This window comes from Citrus clementina, unplaced genomic scaffold (genome assembly GCF_000493195.1).
Source record: "Citrus clementina cultivar Clemenules unplaced genomic scaffold, Citrus_clementina_v1.0 scaffold_7, whole genome shotgun sequence".
Lineage (NCBI taxonomy): Eukaryota > Viridiplantae > Streptophyta > Magnoliopsida > Sapindales > Rutaceae > Citrus > Citrus x clementina.
The window spans coordinates 728,050-748,678 of record NW_006262075.1 but is presented as its reverse complement, the minus strand read 5'-3'; the positions used below and the strand labels follow the sequence as shown (position 1 = coordinate 748,678).

General features: G+C 35.9%; 4 protein-coding genes across 4 annotated transcripts; 2 read left to right on the top strand and 2 right to left on the bottom strand.

The window, feature by feature from the left end:
- Positions 1-822: 822 nt before the first annotated feature.
- On the bottom strand, positions 823-1,536 carry LOC18036081 (transcription factor MYB32). Its single transcript, XM_006425353.2, has 2 exons — positions 1,265-1,536; positions 823-1,105 (listed from the first exon to the last, which is right to left on the bottom strand). The coding sequence occupies exons 1-2, from the start codon at positions 1,534-1,536 to the stop codon at positions 823-825; spliced, it is 555 nt and encodes a 184-aa protein (XP_006425416.2).
- Positions 1,537-4,547: 3,011 nt separating this feature from the next.
- Positions 4,548-6,789, top strand: LOC18037426 (protein POLLENLESS 3-LIKE 2). The gene is made up of 4 exons (XM_006425352.2): positions 4,548-4,823; positions 4,924-5,136; positions 5,237-5,392; positions 5,480-6,789. The coding sequence occupies exons 1-4, from the start codon at positions 4,656-4,658 to the stop codon at positions 6,515-6,517; spliced, it is 1,575 nt and encodes a 524-aa protein (XP_006425415.1). The 5' UTR covers positions 4,548-4,655; the 3' UTR covers positions 6,518-6,789.
- A 931-nt stretch (positions 6,790-7,720) lies between these two features.
- LOC18037637 (L-ascorbate peroxidase 3) lies at positions 7,721-10,181 on the bottom strand. Its single transcript, XM_006425351.2, has 9 exons — positions 9,878-10,181; positions 9,621-9,745; positions 9,472-9,521; positions 9,222-9,287; positions 9,092-9,140; positions 8,541-8,623; positions 8,357-8,436; positions 8,132-8,234; positions 7,721-8,046 (listed from the first exon to the last, which is right to left on the bottom strand). Exons 1-9 carry the CDS (start codon positions 9,991-9,993, stop codon positions 7,849-7,851), a joined length of 870 nt encoding a protein of 289 aa, XP_006425414.1. The 5' UTR covers positions 9,994-10,181; the 3' UTR covers positions 7,721-7,848.
- A 3,938-nt stretch (positions 10,182-14,119) lies between these two features.
- On the top strand, positions 14,120-17,895 carry LOC18037348 (nitrate regulatory gene2 protein). Its single transcript, XM_006425350.2, has 4 exons — positions 14,120-14,797; positions 14,947-15,140; positions 15,449-15,672; positions 17,035-17,895. Exons 1-4 carry the CDS (start codon positions 14,140-14,142, stop codon positions 17,804-17,806), a joined length of 1,848 nt encoding a protein of 615 aa, XP_006425413.1. The 5' UTR covers positions 14,120-14,139; the 3' UTR covers positions 17,807-17,895.
- The last annotated feature ends 2,734 nt before the right edge of the window (positions 17,896-20,629 follow it).

The window sequence follows — 20,629 nt, the reverse complement described above, 5'->3', positions numbered from 1 at the left end:
AAGAGAAAAATTTAGATTTAGGGTTTTCTTTTTCTTTAAAAATCTCATCTCCTTTGTTTTTCACGTCTCCTCTCTCTTATAGAGTTTTTCCAAAAATAAAATACTAATATCTAAAATATTATCTAAATATTAAATTCAAAATTACAAAAATAACCAAAAAAACAAAACATGTTAAAATAAAAACTGCAGGCCCTTAGTTGACAGCACGCGTCCACGCCTTATCAACAAAGTTCTTTTGAACCTCATAATTTTTCCAGGAAAATAATCATTCTCAAACATCATCTTGTAGCTCAATTTTAGCATCAATCAATAGGATTGCACCTACAAAAACAAAATACAAGTAAATCACTATTATTAAGTGCAAAACATCAATATTAAGGGAAGAAAACAATGCAAAACTAGTGCATAAATTGCACTCTAACAAAAACAGTTTTGTATATCATGTAAATTGAAAGATATTATTCTATCAGCCTTGATCAGTTAATTTCTTTTACATTTTTTATCTGTTAAATGTCTTAAATTTACATGAAGAAGTACGCTAGAAGAGTATGAATCTCTAAAAAGAAACATCATCTTAATTAGAAGTCGCAACCTTTATTAATTCATAGATATATGCAACAAACATGCAATATCATTTTTCCAGCTTCTATAGGTTAGACAATGGAAATTATTTTCAGATTAATGATTAGAATTAATCATTATACACTAGCTAGAGAAACAGAACCAGTGAAGCGTGTACAATCTCCATTAATATCCAGCTCGCAATGCATGTTAACAGAGGCTTCTTCATTATTCTCTAATCTGAAAGGTGCAGATTGCCATTTAGTTAGGAGTCTTTAGCGAGAGATGAAGATCCAATTTCCCGCTCTTTTCTCCATCCAATTGGTTCTTCGGAATTTTGGACGTAGACTCTTCTTGAATGATGTTTTTCTTTTTAGAAGCAGAAGCAGATGATGAGGCAGTTGATGACTTCCTTCTCGGTCGCTTATTAGCAAAAGGATCTACACCTCGATTACTCATCTTATACCTCATATAACTTGTCTTACAATAATTCATAACGTCTTTATGAGTTCTCCCAGGCAAAAGTAGGCCTATATTAGTCCACCTAATAAAAAACAAAACACAATATATCTCAAACTCTTCTTTCATCACAACCAAATTAATAGAAATTAATAGATGTTAAATTTATTTATTTTTAAATAAAACATTAATATACAGACTATATATATTAAGTATAAATAAATAAAATTATACTAGTAATTACTTTGAACCAGCCCGGCAAAGATTGATGATAAGCTCATCTTCTTCTAGAGTGAAATCACCACGCCTAATATTAGGGTTTAGATGATTGAACCATCGATCATGGCAACTCTTGCCGCAACGAAGAAGGCCAGCACCTCTTGGGACATCCTCCCAGTTCCAGCCACCCTCTTCATCATTTAGTAAGATAAAACTTTTAAGTCTCTCATCCTCTTCCCCTGTCCAAAATCCTCTCCTGATCATGTGATGATCTTTTGAGACACAGGATGGGCACATCTTTTCCTTGATATGTTCTGAGTATCTGCGGTGGAATGAGCCCTTTCAATCATGAATCTTATCAACAATTGCACATAACCTTAAAGAGGGTTCATTGACGTTGATAAGTACTGGTACTGAAACGCTTGTTTTTCACTGCTTGTACGGCGAGAAATTAAAGATTGCTTTGCCCTACTGCCACTGGTCTTACAAGGCTCCCATTAAAATTAAAGATTGCTTTGCTCCACTGCCACTGGTCTTACAAGACTCTTATTAATCTTACGCAATATGATAATATTGCCCACATAATATCCGAGTTGACTCGAGTGGTCTGAATTAATTCATTGGTTGCTTACATGTGTTAATGATTTATATATGCACGGTGGTGGGTTTTAGTTCCAAATTGCATAATAATATTTGAGTATATGTTTGTGACTGAGGTGTTGCGGCTTTTAATTTCGGAGTTAAAAATATTATACATGTCAAATATAAATCAATGGATGGGCTTCTTTTTTTTTTTTTTTTTTTTTCCTCTCCGAAATTGATCCTGAAGCGAAACAAATATCTCGCACCCAAAGCCAGGATCATAGCACTAGACCAAACGGCAAACAATTATTGATAGATCGGTAATAAATAAATATTAACGGCTAAACGAAAAAAATGAGGATATTAATTTTATGCTTTCAATATGTAGCATAAATTAAATTAAATACAGCAGCTCCGAACAGATTGCAGGGTGCAGAAGTAACAACTTCACCCACTTAATTATCTTGGGCAAACTTTTAGATAAAAGTACTGCTCGAGAACATATAATTTATATATAATCACCAGTGTTGCTTGTGAATATATATTCTCCTTTCTTCTTCAAGTCAAAGGATTCTTACGCAAGACTCACTTTTTATCCTCTGTAAAGATAACAGAGAGGGAACTAAGAAGCACAAAAATTACAGAAGGATCAAAGAATCATCAAATCGTCTTAACATGGAACTGTACCAAACACTGGAAACCCACAGGATTTGAATGATATTCTACCAAAACTAGCACTCTTTTCACATCTAGTATACTGTCTTAAACTGCAAATGAGAAACTAAACACGGATGGTGTTATTATGAAGATTTGTTTCACAGCTTCACCGTATTAAAGTCTTGCATGATATAGTAACATGACTATAAATATAACATACTAATATTAATGGCGCAGAATAAAGCCTACCTAATCCTCAAAATCTAGTACGAAAATTAAAAAACACCTCATGCCATCATCCTGTAAAAGACTGAGAAAGTAGAAGAGAGTATATATATTTTGACTGGGCGATTAGGAATGGAGATTATATATGTAAAAGGAAAAGGTACAAATTTGCAACAAGCAACCATCATTGATGTTAGCAGCAACCACAAAGCCATACAATTTGCATTTGGTGTTCTTAATTACATTGGAACTACTTATCTTCTTCATAATTTGCGCATTATCACGGGATCTGCGACCTGATTTGACATGTTATCCAAGGAAAACGGCGTCGTCTAGCCAGCTAAACGAGGCCCATGAGAGTTACTAGCAGCACTGGTGTCCAATTGATTTGGAGCGGATTAATGATGGTGCCCCAAATTAATCAGCTTCCTATGTTAAAACTTAAAAACATGTTATTAAAAGCCCAACTCGTCCCCCCAGAAAATAAAAATAATAATATCGAAACAGAACAAAGTTGTACAAAATTACAGACTTATTAATAGTTGTAACCAAAACTATTTCTTTCCCCAAAAGACTATTGAATGTGTCTGGTAAATAATGTTTATAAAAAAAAAAAAAAATTCACCTAATCTTAACATATTGGCATTTGAAGAAAATTTAAAAAAAGAAAAGAAAAACAAATGTGTTTTCTGAAATCATTTATAATAAATAAATATCATAAATTTGACTTTCTTTAGTATATTAGTTGTTGTTTTTTGTTAGGCGGTACATTTTAAATATTTTTGTATTTTCAATATGGTACCAATTGAATTTGACCCCAAAAAAATGAATTATTTCAAAAGCCTATATTTTCCATCTGAGAAGTTAATAAGGCAATGTTGGTTAAGCAAAAAAAAAAAAAAAATGTAAGTGTCTCTAAGGGCAATTTTAGTTGAAATTTATACCCCAAATATACATACATTCATACACACACACACACAAAATAGATTTTTAGACAATATTATAGATCTCATTCTAATAATTATTTTAATGCACGATTATGTTAATTTACGATGAGAATCCAATTTAAGATCTAATTAGAATTTAGTCATGTATTTTATTTAATTGCATCACATGCCGTAAAACTTTCTTACATACATTTTTTTTAACTTTTTTATTATCTTAATCTAATAACAACTCAAACTCCTCCTTACACCACCCAGACATCGTGTGATCAAATAAATATTTGACCTTCAAAATATTATCAGTAACTTATATCATCAAAAGAGTGTTGGCTTTTGATATATATTTTTAGAGTAGTATCAGGTGTAGAGAAAAATGAGAGAAATAAAGAAGAAAATGGAAGAGAGAGGGTAGAGAGAGAGAGAAAAGGGAAGAGAGAAAGTGGGTGGGTAGAGAGAAAGAAGATAAATTTCTCTCATCTTTTTGTACACCAAACATTTTTCATATTTTTAAGGACATTTCAAAACATTTTATAGTAGGTAAAGAATTATATGGAATTTTTAGAGCAAAATGAAAATTTAATTGCCGACGTATCCTAAGAAAAATAGGAAATGTGAAGCAGAATGGAGTTATTGGTGTGAATTCTGATTTACGAAGAACGTGACGTCGTATGATGTGACGTTAGTGGAAATAATAAATAAAAACTATTTAGTAAATGAACAATTACGCTTAATATCAGGGGTGGTTTTGAAAATTCCTGTTATTCGAGCGAGTATATGATTGGAGAGAGTCTACGCCAACGGCTAGTAGGAAAACGGTAACTACAACGGTCGAAAATTCAAAAAGTACTCCAGAAAAACCTCTCTAAATCACACTCCTCTTCTGCATTCTCTGCCTCTCCGTCTCTTAAATCTCCCTCCACTTCTCTTCTTCAATCCCAATCTCTTTAATTCTCTCTTCTTCATCTTTAGACTAAATTAAATTAACAAAGATACACTACTAGTTTAAAGATGCTGCAAGAGATGTGGAATGCTCCTCCTGGTTTCCGGCCAACCAAATCGGCTCCTTCATCGCCGGCGAAGCCACTTGGTGTTTCAAGAACCCGGTCCGACTCATTTCATGCCATTCACAAAGTCCCAGTTGGTGACACTCCTTATGTCAGAGCTAAAAATGTGCAGGCAAGTTTCTAAAATTGGTTTTAAACTTTTAATATGCAATTTTTTATTGTGGTCTTTTGGTTCACCTTTATTGATAGGATTTGTGCTGGGTCGATTTTAGTTGGTGGATAAAGACCCTGAGAAGGCGATACCATTGTTTTGGGCTGCCATTAATGCTGGGGATAGAGTAGATAGCGCATTGAAAGATATGGCAATTGTGATGAAGCAACAGAATCGGGCTGAAGAAGCCATTGAAGCTATCAAATCATTGCGCAGCCGTTGTTCGGATCAAGCCCAGGAGTCTCTCGATAACATCCTTTTGGATCTTTACAAGGTCTGCAGAAATCTCCCCATTTTTATACTACTTGTTCTTATTTGGATTAAGCAAGTACCGAGCTTTGACTGATTGGTTTTATGGATAAATTTGTGCACAGAGATGTGGGAGATTGGATGACCAAATAGCACTTTTGAAGCATAAGCTGTATTTGATTCAACAAGGGCTTGCTTTCAACGGCAAGCGCACGAAGACAGCCAGGTCGCAAGGCAAGAAGTTTCAAGTCTCTGTGGAACAAGAGGCAACGCGATTACTGGTGAGAGAAAATTCGCTGGCCTTATTGTTTTATTTTAAATGATTATGAAATGAGTGCTTGAGAATTTGAGAGAGTTTTCTGTTCCAGGGAAATTTAGGATGGGCACTAATGCAGCAGAACAACTATATTGAAGCAGAAGATGCATATAGAAGGGCACTTTCAATTGCGCCTGATAACAATAAGATGTGCAATCTTGGCATTTGCTTGATGAAGCAAGGGAGAATTGGAGAGGCTAAAGAAACTCTGCGGCGAGTGAAACCAGCAGTTGCCGACGGTCCCAGAGGAGTTGATTCCCATCTCAAAGCTTATGAAAGAGCACAACAAATGCTCAAAGATCTTGAGTCGGAAATGATGAATAAAGGGGGTGACCGGGTTGAACAAAGCAGGCTTTTTGACGCCTTCCTTGGCTCTTCATCAATCTGGCAGCCTCAGCCTTGCAAAGATCACATCTTACCCACCACCAATGCAATCAAAACTCGAGATGATTTTGCTGATGAGAACATTGATTCCAATGTAGATGTGAATCCAATTGTTCTTTCTAAGCATAGAAGTGTCAAAAAACTTTTTCCTACAGCCAATGCAATCAAAACTCAGGAAAATTTTGCTGATGAGAACATCAACGCCAACATAGTTGTGAATCAAACTGTTCTTGCTCAGCAAAGAGGTGTCCAACAACTTGCTCCTTTTGGGAACTCATGGAACATTGATGCACCGCCATTTTATTCATCCAAATTTGTGAAGGAGCAAATTGTAAAAGTCCCAATTGGGAATCAATATCATGAGAGTCTGAAGAGAACAAGGTCTGGTAATGCAACTAACTCTATGAGACTGCCCGATGTGGGAGAGCACACCAGGCCTTTTGCTATGGAACCTGAGAAACCAGAAAACAAGACAAGAAGGCTATCTCAATCATCTGAAGAATCTGGGGACAAACTCTCGTATCTTTTGCCGGACGATGAAGACTTTGAAGAAGCCATTATAGCGGCAGTTCTAGGTTCAACAAATGAACAACCAGGGAAGAGCTCTGAAGCCAGCAACAACAGTTCGGTGATAATTGAGAAGAAGATTGATAAGAGGCTGAAGGTTTTCCAGGATATTACACTTTCTTTGAGTCCAAGAGCCTGACATACTTTAATTAATTAAATTGTTGTTACGTTAACTAATAATTGAATTTCATAATTTATATAGCGTTTAGGTTGGAGATAAACTTGTTCTCCTTGACTCCAATTCCAGCTGTGGAAGGACTTGTATATCTTATGGTAGATTTATGACTTCTTTATATATCCACTCAATTTATTTATGTAATGCCTAAATTAAGGCACATTTCAATAAAAGATCGATGTCTCATTTTCTTCACTTCTACATGATGATGAAATTATGAGATAGAATCGACAGACTCCCACATCTCTGTATCTGTTTTCCATGAGGGATTCTTTCTCATAAACTGAATTCAATCAATATGTCAAGTTCCCTTTTCTTTCTTATATGTTACGAGAAAGAATCTCTGACCCGAAGAAATCAATAGAAGGCAAAATAGCAGTCTAAATGCCAAGTGCGAGGAAGCATACTTGAGGGCTCAGACCTGATTCTAGAGGTGCATAGGCATATTAAATGAGGAAATTCATATAAAAACTATCATTTATTCTCGAATCAGAATGGAAGTTTGCAATTAATCAAGTTCCTCAAACACACTTAATTGAATAATTTCCTATAAGGTTGTTTTGAATGAGAGCTGATTAATTTTCATCCTCTTTACTTGGTTTTTCTGTGAACTTCATAAAAGTAACTGAAAATCACTACAGCTGCAGCAACAGCGACTCCTACAGCACTTTGTGCCAACAATGCAGTGTTCTTCACAGCATCCTTAAAACCCAAGGAAGACAAAATAGCAGTCTAAATGCCAAGTGCGAGGACGCATACTTGAGGGCTCAGACCTGATTCTAGAGGTGCATAGGCATATTAAATGAGAAAATTCATATAAAAACTATCATTTATTCTCGAATCAGAATGGAAGTTTGCAATTAATCAAGTTCCTCAAACACACTTAATTGAATAATTTCCAATAAGGTTGTTTTGAATGAGAGCTGATTAATTTTCATCCTCTTTACTTGGTTTTTCTGTGAACTTCATAAAAGTAACTGAAAATCACTACAGCTGCAGCAACAGCGACTCCTACAGCACTTTGTGCCAACAATGCAGTGTTCTTCACAGCATCCTTAAAACCCAAGGAAGACAAAATAGCAGTCTAAATGCCAAGTGCGAGGACGCATACTTGAGGGCTCAGACCTGATTCTAGAGGTGCATAGGCATATTAAATGAGAAAATTCATATAAAAACTATCATTTATTCTCGAATCAGAATGGAAGTTTGCAATTAATCAAGTTCCTCAAACACACTTAATTGAATAATTTCCAATAAGGTTGTTTTGAATGAGAGCTGATTAATTTTCATCCTCTTTACTTGGTTTTTCTGTGAACTTCATAAAAGTAACTGAAAATCACTACAGCTGCAGCAACAGCGACTCCGACAGCACTTTGTGCCAACAATGCAGTGTTCTTCACAGCATCCTTAAAACCCAAGGAAGGTGGATTGAAGCCTAGCTCTGAAAGTTTCTTGTGTGAAGCAGCATAATCTGTGAAGAATGCATCCTCATCCTGCCATAAAAATGTAAAAAGATTGAAAACCACCCAAAGTTTAGAAAGATCACAAGGCGCAAGGTAATTTCCAGAATTTCATCACCTTTGCATATAGCTCCACGTAGTAGCGGAACATAGGATCCTCCAGTAGAGCCTTGTCCGTGGGAAGCTTTAACAATCCCTCTGATTCCCCTTTCAGAAGCTCCCTGATCACCATATTAGTAGGTCAATGATGCATATATAACATGTGTACAAGTGTATCTGAACTGCTTTATAATGAATAAATGAAAGTCAACTAGATATGAAACCGTCAAAGAATTTAACATACACAAAGTAAGAGTTGTCGAATTTTAAAGGCTCCTTTGTCCAGGGTCCCTCATAACCAGACCTTTCCGGATGTGCTCTTCCCTACAAAAAATAAATGAAGAAATTTCTTAAAAAAAAAAAAAATTGTACAATTAATAATCATAGCAGAGAATTAACCAAACAGTTGAATTAGGGATAAGAGTTACCAGTGTGTGGCCTCCAGACAGTGCCACAATGTCCTTATCAGATAGACCCATCCGATAAAAGATGTCCCTCAGATGGGATACACCTGGAAAATAGTTTTATATAAAGAGAGTATAGTCTATTAACCATTGAATGTGCAACTGAAACTATTGTCAGCAATAATAGAAACTATTACATATTCTTAAGTCTACTGCTTACAGGGCTTGTCATAATCAAAATTTCCAACACCAAGAACATGTTAAATTTTGGGGGAAACTTGCATCTGATATCAGATAAGCAGAAGTGTCAAAGGATGAGTGTTCATGCAGATTGGATTTTCAGGGCTGGAAAGCACCCCAGTTAATGATGATTGAAAATTTAAAAGACTGGTTTGAGGACACATGATAGAAAACAGAGAAAGGGACCTATCTAGTCTAACCCAGTTCTCTCTTATCTAAACTTGACACATGCAAGTGGTATCCATGAAATTCAAAAGGAAAGCTAAACATGAATGTTTTGAGAAATTTAATTAACAGAAATAAGTGCAAATAATTAAATAATCTGAACGACAAACCTTGAGCGGCATCAGGAAGACGCCCTTCTTCAGGAGATTCTGACGAGTCCTGAAGAAATAAACAGGATTAGTAATGAGAAAGAACAATGTAATCAATAAGTAATTTGATATCTCTCTCCTCTAACATTACCTTTCTTCCAGGAGCGAAGTCAATAGCAGGTCCTCCAGTGACCTCAACCGCAACAACTCCCGCTAGCTAAGAATGCAAAAAGAATACAGTTCAAAAGTAAAGGATTTCATGAGGTACTAAATGATTTCTTCTTGTCACAAGCTAGCCAATTATATTCAGTTAGTAATAGTTATTTACATCAACCAGTTACCTTCGATACTAGTTTCTATACATAATTTGCTTTAAAAAAGAAAAAAGAAAAAAAGAATACCTGGTAAAGATCAGCATACGTAATCCTTGGATGCTTGGCCTTCACCCCCTCTGTTACCAAAACAGAGCCCAGAAACAAAAAATTACAAAACATATTGAACAAACTTATTAGCAAAAACCTGTTGCGAGCTGTAATAGTTAAAAGCTCACCACATAAATCAATAGCAATCTTCAAACCATTGTTAGCATTATGAGCGTACTCCTGCTCGTGCCTGATGGAGCCATCAGGTCCGCCCGTCCTTGTCTTCGCATCATAAGTTCCAGCATCGTGCCACCTGTACGGTACCATTCATCCATGAAACATGCAACAAACTCGACGCTTAATTTTAGGAAACTTGCACGTTGATATTACTCTCAAGTCAACCAAAGAAAGTGCCAAAAAGAAAGAAAGCAAGAATATTACGTACGCCAAGCGAAGCATGATAGGAGCGCAGCTTCTGCTGGAGATGAGACTGCGAAGGTCTCGACGAGCCTTCTCGATTTCCTTCAAGTACTCTGCATCAATTGCGATGCTTCCCACCATTTTCACTATCTTGATTTTGAGAAAAAAATAAAAATGACCAATTCAATCGACTTTCTTTACGACTTATTATATATCTACATATATAGAAGAAAGATGAAATGCAAGAATGCAAGGGAAGGGATTGATTGGAGAACGAGAAGAAGATAAAAGGAAGAGAGAAAGTAAAGAATTTTTTTTTTTTTTAAATTCTTTTACTGTTGACGGAGGGAATGGGCATGGATAGGATGCTAAACGTGTTTTTATTATTGTATTGGCAAATATCATTGGATTTTGTCTTATTTTAATATTAAATAAAAAATACTCTAAATAAATAAATATTATTATGTTGCACAATTAATAAATCTTAAAATGTACTTTTTCACCGTCTGCTTTCTACTAGGGTATGAGTTTCGAGTTTTTCATTTTTTTTTTTCCTCGAGCGTATTGTCTGTTTTTTAAATTATAATAATATAAGCCAAAAAAAAAAATATTGAAACTCATGAATGCATTTATTTGGAGATCGATCTTATTTATAAAATTTGCTCAACACTTCGGCTCCAACCGTCGCACGTGACACTTGGTACACAAAAAATGTGAAAAGATTAAAAAGGAAGCCTTGGTTTAATTTGTCGATAAAAACGGGGCTGCTGGCTAGTGGCTACTCCGTTTTGGAAGTTATTTGATGAAGGGGGGATGGGATGGTTTTCACTTTTACGGCTTTAGGGGGTGCGTGGATAGTACGTGCTTGATGAAAGCGCGCATTTGTGGACCTTTCGACCATCATACAAACTAATGCGTCAGTTTACAGATTTGTCGTGACAGCGCGCGTGATTGGGAGATGGGTCGTCCTCTTTTTATTGAACTTCGGACCTCAACGAACCCCCGGATCACCTTCCCACGTTATCTGCAACCAACCAACTATCGTTACTTTGGGCCCACAATTTCTTCACACTTTTCCGACGCAAACTGGGGCTTTCAGATCTGAACCCCGTGAGATTATCCGTCCAGCCCAATTATAATCAAAATCCTTGGGCTGTCCAATGATGCATCCCAAATTCAAAAATTCGTATTTTTTAAAGTTAAATATAAGCATCATATATCAATTTTTGGTTTATTATTAATGTCCGATCAGGATCCTCTCCTGATCTTTTGGAGCAAATTTTATTAACGTGAATGGTGGTTAATAAATTAAAAAATAAAAATAGTTAAATCATAATCATATATTAACAATAAAATATGAATGTAATTATATTTGTAAAAGATCAAGAGAGCTCATATTAATAGATGATTCTACTCCCTCGATTTAGACCCCTTACGTTTCAAAATTAAACATCCGTGCTCTCTTTCATAGTTTCATTAGTAATTTCTTTAATTATTTACGGGCATATGGACTTTATATTTTGAAATCAGCATCAACATGAAATCGATTTTACCAAAAAAAAAAAAAAAGATTAATGAATAAATAGTATGAACAATGTCTATGTACTTGTTCTTAAATAATTAAGGGCCTACTTGTGTATTGACATCAACTTTTGAGAGTTTAGGTGTTTTATTTTTATTTTTATTACATTATGAGCATATTAAGATAATTCAATTACCTCATAATATGAAATCTTTTGAAGCTTACACCCATTTATAAACATTTAAAAGAAGTTTTTAAAAATCACACTACAAGTTCACCGCATTAATTTTTTTTTTTTTTGAATTTTACTCCCGTTGAATGAAATCATCAGTGCTTATTGGTGAGTTCGAAGAGTCTTTTTCCCTAATTAGAGACGAGAATGAAGCGGCATCCGATCATATGTAACCCACCATGCATGCATCTTACATTACCCAAGACATGATCTCTATCTAGTGCGGACCATGATGCATTGCAATCAGTGATCTTACAGTCCCATGTGATAATTTGGGTTTTATATTTCAATTTTCCAGCTATGAGTGATTTGTTAAAGTTAAAGATATCCGGATTCGATCTATTTGATTTTTAGCTGTGTCGTTAGTAAAGGACAATTCCTTCATCCCACCATGATTTTCCAAACCAATTCTCTGTGTTCTGTTGGTGAAAAAAAATGGAATCTCTTCTAAGCAATACGCGATTAGCAGCAATTACATATAACCATGTAAGTAATTAGGTAAAAGTCTGATATTTATATTAAAACATGACACCAGTAGATCTAATAATCAAAACTAGACAAAATCTAAAAATAAAACTAAAAAAATCAAAAGACATATGGATTCAATAAATTGAATGAAATAGATAGAAAAATTATTGAAACAGAGTTGAGTATTTGAACACGTGATGTCGAGCTTTAAATAAGTTGCATCAAGAATAGAATAATCTCGACAAACTTCGAATTATAGTGTCATTAAAATTGATAATGCAGATATCACAGTAGTATTATTAAAAAAAAAAAAAGAAAAAAAAAAGGAGCAGGATTTTAACAATAAATAAATTGTAAAATAAAAGTAACTACTGACTAGTTACTTCTTGTTACCCTAACCGCTCTTTCTCTTCCTTGGTTAGATTCCGCCGTCACAGGTACCTATAAAATCAAACAATTAAAATATATGATTTATTTCCCAATGCATCCCAACTTTTGCAAGGCGTTGCTTTATATGTGAACAGGCGAAGGATTAGATAAGATAGCTCTTATTATTTCAATGGAATGTTTGGTTTAACAAATGAAAGAAAAGGAAAAATTGTAAGAAAAAATAGTTTTTAAAGGAAGAAATAATTTTATATCAAATTAAAAGAAAAAAAAATAAAAAAAAAGAGAGAATTGCAATCAGGTTTTGTAAAGTCATTTGTGTAGTCATTATCAAGGTCATATTTGAATACTGATCAATTAACAAAAAAAAAAGGGGTCCATTATTGTCATTTTGTTTTGTCTCTATAATTATTTTCAGAATGCATTAAGTAAATCCAATAATAATAACTACATTTCAAAATAAAAAAATAAAAAATGAAGTGCAATCGTTTTCACTTTTCATCACCATAACACATTACAATTTACACATCCTCAAGAAGCTTACCGATTAATTGGCAATAACTGCAGCACAAAAAATAACATTCACTTCAAAATTAAAAATTTGAAACCCCCCTAAATTTGAAACAAATTTCCACACACACACACACACACACACATATATATATATATATGTGGCTGTTAAAATATGAAATGAGACGAAATTACAATTAACACCCTCAAAATTATCCAAATAAAAAAATCAGAGAGACCGACAGCCTACGACAGAGAACACTCCATCTGACATCAACATCATAGATTTTGGGATGGCTGAGCTGTCCTGGTTTTGAATCTTGGACATTCAACTCAACTCACCGAGGGCTTGCAATTATAATTATTAATTAATAGAAAAGTACTTGTAGGGGGCAAAATCGTCTCTAAAATTCAAATATATATATTTGGGCATTGCGTTACTCTGGCTCTCTGTCCAAGGCTCTCACTGTCTCTGGACTCCGCTGCCGTCTCTCCACACCTATTCTCTCTTTCTTTTCTTCCACCACCTTAACCACTCACCAGCCACCACCACCATTGATAAAAATAAAAGCTTTTCTGATAACATACGAAAATGGCAACAAAGTAATAATTTTCTTTCTTTCTTTCTTTTTTTTTTTGGTTCACGATACAGGCATGCACAGCCATTACTCTACTTTTGTAAATGTACGAGTGAAACAAACAGTGTTATTAGAGGTAATAAAGATGGACGCTTTGCCAGCAATATTTGCATAGATTCAGTATGCTCAGTGATTGAAGTGACTCGTACTAAAAATCTGGAAAAGAAGAAAGAGAGCTGCTTTAGTGTTTCGATTAATCCAATGCTTTGACACATTTAGTATTATTAGCCTCTACACACACGAGGATGGTGAATGCTTGTTCAGAGGCCGAAGCAGCAACTCGTGATCTTAATCAGGTACGTTCATATTAATTGGATTAAAACAAACCGAGAAACCAAAAACTTCTTCTTTTTTTTTTTAATAGATTGTGATATATATATATTTTCATTTTGGCAGTAATTTTTTGAGAAAGGCTTAGACATTTGGGTTAGTGGGGCTTTATTTATTTATTTATTTATTTTCGTTTTAAGTCTTAAAAGCACATTAAAAAACAAAAAAAGGAAACGAAAGGGAACAAGAAGAAGAGAAAGATGGGGTGCTGGTATTCAAGAATAGAGAAAGAAGAGACAGTGACAAGATGCAAGGGGAGGAAGAGATACATGAAGCAGCTTGTGAATGCAAGACAAGCTCTGTCAGCTTCACATGCAATGTATCTTCGCTCTCTTCGCGGCACTGGCTCAGCTCTTCTTCAGTTCTCAACCAACGAAACCTCTCTTCACAAGCAACATTATAATTACCGACCAACAACACCGCCTCCGCCACCTCCACGCCCAGTACCGTTCAGTCCCTGCTCTGACACCTGGACATCATCCACAATGGCATCTCCTCTGCCGCCGCCTCCACCGCCGCCACCTCCGTCCTCTTCGAATTGGGATTTCTGGGACCCATTTGTCCCCGCGGCTTCCCCATTGTCTGCGACTGAGGAAGAGTACTGGGAGGAGGATGTAGAGGCTGAAGCCTTAATGTCCGACGCCGCAATGAACAGGTCAGAGTGTGTGACGGCTCCCCCCTCTTCTTCTGTTGTCAGTGGGAGTACTGAGCTTGCTATTGTGCCAAGAAATAGAAAGGATCTTGGAGAGATTGCTAAGGAAGTTGATGATTACTTTCTCAAAGCAGCTGATGCTGGCGCTGAGCTTTCTGCAATTTTAGAAGTTTCAAGCCGTGGCTTTTCTACTGATACTAAAGGAGGTATCTTGCTTTTTTTCCTTTGATTTTTCTTGTTACATGTTATCAAGTTTTCAGCAACAATGTCCTTAATTTACATATGTTTAGTTTCTTCATTAGAGTGATTTGCATGTTGTGCTGTTGTAATAGATATTTTAATTTATATATTGCAGTTAATAAGGCTTACAATTATGGGTGCACTTTGAATCCAACATCTTGGACATGGGGTGTGACTCCAAGAATGAACACACATCGAGTAAGGGTGGGTGAGGTTGACGCCGGTGCTGGGGCTGCTATCAATGATAGCCATCATTGTACTGTGGAGAGGCTTTATGCATGGGAAAAGAAACTATTCATGGAGGTTAAGGTAAAGATCAATCTGCATTTTTTTTTTCTTGAACAGTTTCTTTTGTTAGTAGAGTGCTTGTCCTAGTTTCAATTACTTATAATTTTGTGCTTATAATGAGCAAATAGAAATCTAAGCTTTTGACTATTTTCTTTTCTTTTGGGGCCTAAGAATGGGGTACAAGATTTGGATTATGAGTCAAAAAAGAGGGTTGGTGGGAAATGTGTATTATCCATTATTATTATTATTATTATTATTATTATTTAATGTCGAAAGAGTTTTATCCATATTCCATAAGACTGATTTGGTTTTTTCTGTGCCTGTTTTAGAACTGTGAGACTTATAAGAAAGAGCATGAGAAGAAGGTGGGCCAGCTTAGGAGAATGGAGGCTAGGAGGGCTGACTATTTGAAGACTGCGAAGACCAGGAAGGAGGTTGAAAAGCTTGAGTCCCAAATGCTAGTTTCTTCACAGGCCATTGAAACTATTTCAGCAGAAATCATCAAAGTTAGAGAAACAGTTCTCTATCCTCAGCTCCTTGATCTTGTAAAAGGGTTAGTCTTCTCGTAACTTCTTATGCCACTGATTTAAAAAAAAAAAAAAAAATCTACACACACACACATATGTATTTTGTTCATCTACTTAACCATTTCGTGAAAATTGGCATTTGTGAGCTAGGGTCAATGCTTATGAGATCATTTGACTTTGTTCCATCAATTTTCCTTCTTGGGGAAATTCTAATGACTAGTACTAGATGATTAGGTAGCATGTAATCCTTTGAGTCATCTGAGTTTATTGCCTCCGCAGAAGAATTTATTGCTTCGTCTAGCTACTCTTACATTTGAAACTAGTGAAGAGAATAGCTACACTTAGTCCATTCGTAAAGCATTATTATTATTGTTGAGCAGGCATCCTTTTGCTGACTGCTTTCACTTTGATCTTTTTCTTTTTCTTGCGTTGAAATGTTTTTTTGTTTTTTTTTTCAATGTATATTGTATTGTTGCCAGTAACATTGATAAATGAGAACTTGGGACTTTTCTTGTGGAAGTCCATCCTCATATTTAATTACTTCCTAAGATTTGCTTATTTTACAACACAAAAAATCCTTTTGTAACTGCTTCTCCTGGCCCCTCAGTAGCTTTGTTTGTAAAGATGACCTCACACCATCTTTGTTATAGGTCTGTTTCATACTGATGTGCTGTAGTAAAAAAAAAAAGAAAAAAGAAAAAAAGAAACTCTAGTTGTAAAATAAAAGTTGATTCTTCTATATAAGATTTATTTGAAGGCTGGTAAAAAGGTGTTATAAGTTTTATACCAAAGAACTGTTAGACAAAATCACCTTGGCTTAAAAGCCATAGCTACAAGCGATTACCAAATACTTTACAGAAGTAGTACAGACCCTAAGTACAATATAGTGAGAGCTATGACCCCAAACTTCAATCTCTTTGATTGAGTGGGTCTCAGTTTTTCTTGAAAATCAAGAGTGGGTCTCAGCTTGTCTTCAAAATCAAGCTTATTCTTCTAATCATTCCTTTTGCCTTTCCTGTCTTCCTAAGACATAACTTTTGTGGCCCAAGTGCAATATATCTTGGAGTGTATGCATACCAAATTTATGGGTGCCTAATTGAGCAGAACTTTTACCGCTCTGCAATATTGATGTCTTTGAAATCCTGCTAATCTGGCTTTACCGTTGAGCTTTAGCTAAAATATTTGTACTTTTTTGAAAGATTTTAGTTATCCAAAATGCCATCTTGAAATTTGACATTCAAATGTACAAATGTAGAATTCCTTAGGATTATATTATGTTGATATTCTTATTCATTTTTTAGGTGGACTACGTAAATCTGTGGATGGACAAGTAGACATGCATGAACAATGCAACAAATAGCACTCACTCTAATTTTCTTGATTTGTAGGATGATGTGCATGTGGAGAAGCATGTACGAGAGCCACCAGGTTCAGACACACATAGTTCAGCAGCTCAAATACATCAACATTATGCCATCTAGTGAACCCACATCTGAGATTCACAGGCAAGCAACTCTCCAGCTTGAGCTCCAAGTTCAGCAGTGGCTCCAGTCCTTCAGCAGTCTAGTTAAGGCTCAACAGGACTATGTCCAGTCTCTCACAGGCTGGCTCCGCCTTAGCCTGTTTCAGTTCAGCACAAGCCCTCTTTCAAGAACTACTCAGGAATCTGGAATTTACTCACTTTGTGAAGAATGGCAGCAAGCAGTTGAGAGGATTCCAGACAAAGTGGCATCTGAGGGAATCAAGAGCTTCTTAGCTGTGGTTCATGCCATTGTTGTTCAACAAAGTGACGAACATAAGCAAAAGAAGAAAGCAGAGTCTTCATTTAAGGAGTATGAGAAGAAGGCAGCTGAGCTTAGATCCCTGGAGAGCAAGTATGGTCCATTTTCAATGCGTGAATCCTTTGGAAAGGACCCGGTTGGAGAGAAACGAGTGAAAGTGGAGATGCTGCGAACAAAGGCTGAAGAGGAGAAGACCAAGCATGAGAAGTCAGTGAGTGTGACCAGGGCAATGACCTTGAATAACCTGCAGATGGGGTTCCCTCATGTCTTTCAAGCAATGGTGGGATTTTCAAGTGTGTGTATGCAAGCATTTGAATCTGTTTACAACGATGCAAAGCACATCAGTCAGGAGCGTGAGGTGAAGAGGATACTACCTTGAAAATGGATGCTAGAGTTAGGATAAGCAGTGGTATTTATATATTATAGATATTTATGGTGTTATATGTATAGATGATGCATACCTGACTCAGTTGTCAGATTGAAGCGGAGAGATGTCCTACAGCACCCATCTCTTTGCAAATTTTGTGCAGAATATGGTAAATGCACGGGGATCCAGGGGGAATGGTGTGAGTCACTTGGGTTTAGGATGTGGTGGAAACTTCCTTGCAGCTCTTTCTGAGTAGTATGTTATATACCTGTTATTCTCTGTAATAGGAAAGCGTTTCCATGCACTGAATCTTCTCCTTAAAGGCTTTATATATTTACAATTATGTGTGTTTCTAAAAGGTGAATTGTTTGCCACTGTTTGATTCGTATTTGTCATGAGGTGATTTCCCGGAAGGTTCTTATGGCATGACTTTTATGTTCGATGGCAAGAAATACAGCCCTCCCAGATGAGGTGAGGGAACCCCAAGTGAGCTACCTGTTACAGGTGTATAAAATTGAGATTGAATTCCCTAGAATCTATAATTTCTCGAAAACAAAATATCATTTTTCAAGACTGGCTAAAAGCATGCACTAGTTTTAGGGCAGTTCAATACACAAATAGAGGATTTACCATTTACGTGTAGTTGCATACGCACGAGATACAGGACTAACTAAAGTTAAAAGTCAGTTCAGCATGCATGAAGTGGACTGACTGGTAAAGTGCATTTATGCACAAGATACAGGACTAACTAGTTAAGTCCTAAGTTCAGTTCAATATGTGCTCCAAGTAGAAGACTACTCTATAAAGTTCCTTAAAACTGAAGGCACTGTATGGATTAGCACACTTCCTATGCAACCAAATCAATCTTTTTTCACATTTGAGAGACAAGAAAGTTTTTATTGCATTAGGGTTGTTGAACAGATTCAGAGCAGCAACATAGACTTCTGCATCGACTAATTTCATTGCATCCGCTTATTTGATACATTTGCAATACTGTATCTGCTATCACAGTAGTTAAAAGCAGCCATTCTCAGCTTTGAAGCAGCTGCCATTTCCTGTATTAGCTTCTGCGATAGAACCATCAACTCCCTTCCAACCTCTTTTCCGCATGGCAATTGAACCAGGCAGAAACTATTGATCTTCTGCTATGTCATCTGCTTCCTCGTATTCTGATGACATTTGCTCTTGGATCACACCCAATGAACCTACACAAGGAAGAGACTCAACTGATGGGTCATGTTTCTCATTTGTTGTCAACTCAGAATACAAAACATAGTTGTTTGTAGATTGGGCAGCCATTGACTCATGATGTTTTTAGCATCGGGATGTCCCGAAATAATTTCACTGAGGGTTGGTCATGCACAATCGAAAAAGAACATAAGCAAGCTCCTTCCTAAGCTCAAAACTATAGCGTACAGCACCATTATCTGTTGTCAAATTGAGGTTTTGCCGAGTGAAATTAAGAGTGCCCAATTCTTCCACATATCCTCCACAAATTAAAATAAATAAATAAATAACCAAAGTGTTTTCAGCAGAAAGAATAAATCTACCAGTAGGCGAGAAAAGTATCACACAAATAAGTTGGGAACGATTTCTTAAGCTCATAGCCCTAGATTTTTCGTACTTTTTTTTTTTCTGAATTAATATCATTGCTATTTCCTATATTTTCATTGAAGAGGTGTTTCAAAAACCCTTGTCCATGGATTTCCGACCAATAATCAGAACAATCTCTTTTTCAATCTTCTTTTTCAAATTTTTTACAAAATAAATGAAAAATAATAGGGAAATACTTTGAAGTCATCCTTATAAATCAAGCATCTCTGATGTGTTTTGTCGAATAGTTTTATTTTTAAAATATTCATATACTCCGTCAACCCAACTAAGATGTAAATCAACATTTATAAACTTAACATCTCTTTCGTATTTTACCGATGTTTTTTTTTTTACTGACATTACATCAGACATTACAATTAATATTTACAATCATACTATATAACTGGGACCACCATCATACATTGACACACTGAAGTATATGCCCAGATATTTTAAACCCTCTCTAATATTCGAGGGATGTCTGCTCCACTCACATTTCGTAAGGGAGAAACTGTCTCCACTCAATTAATTGATAATTGAGGAAGAACTGAAACTAACCTCCATAATGCTCTTATGGAGGCTCGAACCCTTGCACTTAACATTGTAAGTGCAAGGCTTCTCCCATTAGACCAAAGGCCCATTGATCTTTACCGATGTTGATTACCCTAGAGTGTTACAAGAATATTTATTCTCGAGCTGCTCCTTGTCCCACTTTAGACCAGTTATACTAAAGAAGCCGTCAGAAATAAAATAAAACTCCACGCTTTCCTTCGAGTTGTGAAGAACAGAAATTTTAAACAATGCTGCCTTTACTTTGCCCCATGAGTTTGGGACAAAAGGGATCAATTGCTACAGTGCCCCACTATTCTCGTTTATTTATATTTCGGCCCAGTCGACAACCAAAGTTTACGCCCCAACGGTCCATTTCAACTCTCCCCAATAAACACCCGCAATTTCATGATAAGTTACATTTTAAATTCAAAATGTCTTCCTCATTCACCTGTTACTCTGCTCTATCATAATTTATTTTCTCCCTACTTATATCTACCTTTTTTTTCCTCCCTTCTGTGCCTTTGAAACTTGAAGGAAATTTTGAGAAAAAAACTAAGGGCTGATCAAAATAGAAGAAAAGGTCATAAGTTGTCTCCTTTAAGAAACAAGCTCTCCGAAACTCATCTGGATGCCGAACGAAAAAATACTACAGCCGACGGATGCTGAAAAAACAGAAGACAGAGACAAAGA